Source organism: Halyomorpha halys, unplaced genomic scaffold (assembly GCF_000696795.3).
Source record: "Halyomorpha halys isolate HHAL.00 unplaced genomic scaffold, Hhal_1.1 Scaffold47.1, whole genome shotgun sequence".
Lineage (NCBI taxonomy): Eukaryota > Metazoa > Arthropoda > Insecta > Hemiptera > Pentatomidae > Halyomorpha > Halyomorpha halys.
The window spans coordinates 1,148,637-1,154,213 of NW_027114806.1; the positions used below are offsets into that span (position 1 = coordinate 1,148,637).

At 30.4% G+C, this 5,577-nt stretch overlaps 1 protein-coding gene across 3 annotated transcripts in view; it reads left to right on the top strand.

The window, feature by feature from the left end:
* Nucleotides 1-5,577, top strand: part of LOC106689696 (puratrophin-1) — an 898,854-nt gene that overhangs the window by 595,813 nt on the left and 297,464 nt on the right. For all 3 annotated transcript variants that reach the window (XM_067051911.1, XM_067051912.1, XM_067051913.1), the window contains exon 6: nucleotides 4,283-4,394. In XM_067051911.1, the coding sequence (XP_066908012.1) occupies nucleotides 4,283-4,394 (112 nt within the window). The remainder of the gene's footprint in view (nucleotides 1-4,282; nucleotides 4,395-5,577) is intronic.

Sequence of the window (5,577 nt, forward strand, 5' to 3'; positions counted from 1 at the left end):
ACAATAAATAATATGTATATAAATATAAACAGAAAAAAATCTATGTAATTAAAGACAAATGCAAAAAAACTTTTTTATTATGAATTGCTTATAACGGCATGAGTGACAATGAATCAAATTCTTTCTTATAACAGATATCGGAGATTAATTAAATTGATATATTTCTTGAAACACTTTTTAAAAGTTTTTTTTCAGTTATAATTAGAGTTCTTAAGAAACCTAAAATATAGAGTAATAACTTCACGATAGGGCTGGATTAAAAGTAAAAAATTAAATGAAAAAAAAAGTGAGTAATTGAGTGTATTGCTCTACATTGTCATTTAACAATAACAGATAGTAAAACCTCCCAGCGAAACGTGGTAGTTAATAATCTTGTTAATAGCATTTTCACGTATACTATTATCAACAATAAAAACCATTCAAATTTAAAACGGTAAGTATGAATACAAATGTCATAAAACCACCCTTCTTTTAACCAAGAATCATAAATCTGAATTTAAAATCAGAATATCTTCAAAATATATTTATTGGCTTAGATTCATTACTTACCCTAACATAAAATCGAAAAATCTATCTGTATTTTTGATTTTGAACTTGTATAATATGTATTTTAAAGACCTTAATGATCCATATTTAATTAATCTAGCCCGCACCAGATATCATTCCTTCCATTTTAAACTCTCTAACCACCCAAATCCATTAGTTTATAACTTTGCTTCTTCCGATGGCCCTAAAAATAAGATGGCCACGAGATATTCTAATGAAAAAACGTTATTAGAGTGCTACTAATGAGAAGTATAAACTTACATCAAATTTACCGAATGTATTATTATGTACAGCAGTAAATTTCAATATACATATACTATGAATTTATTTATCGCAGAATATACAAATACAAGATAAAACAATATTTCATTCTATAACAATTATTATATTATATAAATAAAATTGTATATTATTAAGTATTATATATGTAAAAGAACTAGTTAAGATAGTTTAAAAAAATTGATTGATAATTTTAATTTATTAAATTGAAGGAATAAATTTTTTTCATGGTATCTTATTTTTTTTTCTAGATCTTGCGTTTTCTAAAATATCTTCTGCATTGTTGCATTTTAAGGTTACTTATATAACATAATGTCCGATTAATCTACGTAGTCATTAACCCGCTGAGCATTTGAGAATTTTGCTCATGATGGAAAATGAATATATATATTTTCCTAGTATTTCATCAGTTTTATATATCCTTTTGTCTACCTCATTAACCCTTTGATGTTGTTATTGTTGGTTGTTTATGTTATTTCTCCTTTTACCTCCCCAACTATACCCAATTTAGTTTTGCTATGGTCTCGTAACGGTAACAGTGAGCATTTCTCTCACCATTACTCTCCTAACAAGACATATTTTTCTCATTTGAGCATTTTGCTCACCTTTTTTTTTTTTAATTTATTTCCACCTTCCCCTGCCTTATAAGCAATAAAGGTGTGCAGCAGTAGTTCAATGTTACGTATCCATCATCACACTACTACTAATTAATCAATTTACAATATTAATGATTTATGTGCAGTTTTCTTAAGGTTCGGTCTTCCGCGCGTCTTCCGTCCGCAGGACTCCCAGAGGCTGGTCTACTTCTTTGACGAATGTTGAAGTGGCTTGGTCCAAAATTGTTTTCCAGCCGAATACAAATTCTTTGTAATACGGGTAGTTGTCTTCGCTTACTAGCTGAGGGAAGTCGTTCTCTGTGAGGACGTAGAGTCCGGTTTCCCTTAGCAATCTGGCCCGTAATCCATCAAAGATACAATCTATGATGATATGCTCGGCAGTCTCCGAAACACCACAACTAGCCCATAGTGGGTCGATACCCATCCCGTGGCCATGAAGCTAGGATCGAAATCCTCCATACCCCGTGAAAAATTGAGAGAGCCAGTAATTTGGTAGGACCCACTTTGCTTCCATCCGTGACCGAACGGGAAATATTTCCTTGAGGTAACACCTTTTGGGCTTGTTATCCAACGCGGGTTCCATTCTTCGGTGGTGTCCTCCCGGAAAATGGTTTTCCATTTACTTGGGCTCTCGTCAACCCTCACCTGAAGATTTTCCAGCAGATCTGCCGAGCCCTCCCTCTTGAATTTAAACGTCATCATTTCTTCTTGCAGGAGAAGGTCAAGAGGTACCCCTCCCGCTAAAACTTGGATCGCCTCATGTGAGACTCTCAGTTATGCCTTGATGACTATAAGCAAATCCGTCCGTTGGATTGTCGCCAATTTTCTGCCGTTGTGAGAGATTCGGGTTCCAGCCGGGGGAGCATTTTTTAATGTTATTTTCAATCATGAGCTGAAGCGAGAAGATCTTGAATCTTTTACGAAATTGGGATTCTTCAGCTCCTGGTGGAAGAGCTAAAATTCCAATTTGTATAGTAAAGAAATCCAATCGTAAAGATTTTTGTCTTCACCACATCCAAATATATAAAAAAATAGTACAAATAGTCTACTATGAGCTAAATGTTCACAGGACACCCTCTCAGAGGCCAAAACGTAGGATACTCCTGCCGAGTTAATTAACATTAGGTAGATCAGTCTTTTGTAATGGATTGGAAGTTTGGACCGTTTGTCTAGTAAATGTAATAGTCGGTAGTAAATATAAACCTAAAATTTGATTAATGAATAACGTTTGCCATTTTTGAGGAGTTCTGGAAAATTGTAGTCGTCCAAATGAAGAACTTTTAAATTTTTTTGTCTTATTAGGTAAGGAAATCCTTATTTATTTAGAATTCCTTCTGGAGCGCTCATGTTCTGATTAATAACAATAATGTCTCTTAAGTAATTTTTCTTATTATAGCAATGATAGAATGATTAAATCCAAATTTATTAACTTTCTTTTGTAGGTATAATATGGATAGAACAGACCATAGTACGGTTTTATAAACTTTTTTTAACATTAATAAACGATGTGAGGAATGTACAAATAATAGGACTAAACTGTTATATAAAAATCAAGAATAAAAGGTAAAAAAAGAATAAATATCAATATAACAACATACCGAAGCATGCTAGAATAAATATCTCAGAGTGACTGGTGTAGAAGTTGGTGGATTTGAATCCCATCAGAATCAAGCAATATTTATTTCACGGCAGCCAAAAGGAATGAATATTGAAATTCCCTCTATCGATTTCGTAAAAAACATGGATGGACATCAGCCAAAAAATATATATTCATAGATAAGTAAACATATGCATCAAAAGATAGATTACCAAATATAAAGTTAATATCTCTAACGAAATAAAAATTGTGGTTCCACGTTACTTGATAACAAAAGACAACTTCAACCCAACGAAGTGTAGAAAGAAAAAAATTTATATTATAAATACACAATCACTAACGCAATAAAAGTTCATCTAGCAATAATAAAAAAAGTACTTAATACCCGAATTAGTTTACAAAACATAAACGTTCAACGTATTCAAAAATTGATTTGGTTCAATCTGTTTTTATATTACACACATTATTCGTGAAAAAAATGATAAAAACTATTCGGAAAGAATCAAATATTTCATAAAAAATATGATTCCATATATTTTAAAACGTTCTTAGTTTAGGTTTTAATGCATTTTCTTTTTCTTTTAATATTATTTATCTATTTTGTTTTCTATAACCAGAAAAAAATTATACCAGGGAAGATATTTTGTTTTTATTAAAGTATGTTTTAATAATCATGCTGCTTATTTCATAATTCAAATTAAAGCTTAAACTTACTTTTATATATACCGAAGCATAAGTTTCGAAATTAGCAAGATAAAGAAATATTGTTTTATAATATAATTTTTTCTTAAAACTGGATTCATTAGAGGTAACAAATTATGAATTGAAATCGGATTTTAATATTTATAAGTTTATTGGATGTATGTATATGAATGTTAAGTTATAAATAGCAATTTTTTAAAAATATCTTTATAATATGAAATGTTGATTATATTTACTTTAAAGAGAAAAACTGGCGTTAAAGGATTTTGAATAAAAATCTCCTTCATCCAGAGAGTTCAAATGCGAAAAAAAATCATAACATCTGTAACTCCCTGGAAGAATGTAGATTTATACATTAACTAATTTATACTAATAACTTGAGAACAATGAAAACAAAAATGAATGACCTGTTTTTTTTTTATCCTGACGCTTTATATTTATATTTTGAGATGACTTACTAAAATACAACCAGCTTTCTTAAATTTTTTTAATATTCCAATATGTTAACGCCTTAGACCAACAAGATCTCTCTGTGTTCCAGGATTGCATGACTGGGAAGGAAGGGCGCTGATTGTAGTAGAAGAGGACATGCTATCACTTGAGACTCCGGAGGCATCCCGTATAGTTCACTACCTTTCAACCGTTCCACCGAAGTGAGTATCATCTTTTCTTAATTTTTTTATTATTAATTAATTTAAGAAACCTATATTATATCGATAGGATACTTTAATCGCACATAAGTTAGTTGGTAGATTGTAAAACTTTTAATCTATCTAAAACTAAAAGTGAAATATTCTCAATAATTTTTATTTACCTAATGTGTTAGTAAGCTCCCCTCAAATATATACTAATATGACAGATTATTATTTAATTTACTCATCTTGCAGTGTCAAGAAAAATCAAATAGATAAATAATTAGAGAATTATGTACAGGAGAAAACAGGATTAGCTTCAGAATGTAAATGCAAGAATAACTTGAAGTTTGACAATTATCAATAGTGATTATTAAAAAATGTTTTTAGGAGGACCTCATATGTTAAGATTACATTGAAAATTCTCATTTATAAAACCAATTTTAAATAATAACTTTTGATTAAAAAAAAATCTACTCCTTTATTATTGACGTCCAAACTTCTACTCTTTAATTGGAAGTAAATATGTCAAAATCGCCTGGTCTTTCCTTTAGTCTTTGACATAGCGTTTCATTTCATGCACTCTTTTAATTATTTTTCGTATCTTCGTTTCGCAAGTTTACAAGCATTTTTTATTCCATGTTTGACCTCACAGCCATATGATCCTTTCCTTAATCCAATATCACCCAACAATAACACAATTTAGAAAAAAAAATCTTACAGCCTACTTTCCTCCGAAATAAAAATTGTTTTCTTGTATAAAAACAAAGAAAACAATACACATTTGTCTTTAAGGATACATTAGTAACTAGTTTTGTTTGTTCTCATTGATTTGTACAGTAATTTATGCTACCTTTTTGCCAAGACATTTAACATAAGCCCAGATTGAGAGACCATTGGCTATATATCTACAGAGTGATCAAAGTTATTAAATGGAATCAAAATAATTTTAAAAAAATAGAATGTGGAAGCAGTAGTAATTTAGTGTCAATTGTCTGCTTTTATCCCTTCTGCAAGTACAGATAAATGGACTTACACAAAAAGTCGTAGTACTTTACTGAGGGTGTTTTCCTATTAACCAGAGCTTTAGCAGCTGTATTTTGATAAGTAATATCAAAAACAAAATAATACAGCTACCTAATTGGGCAGCTAGGAAGTAGGCTTTATTATATACCAGGTCATTCAAAAAGTCCTGTCGTTTTTT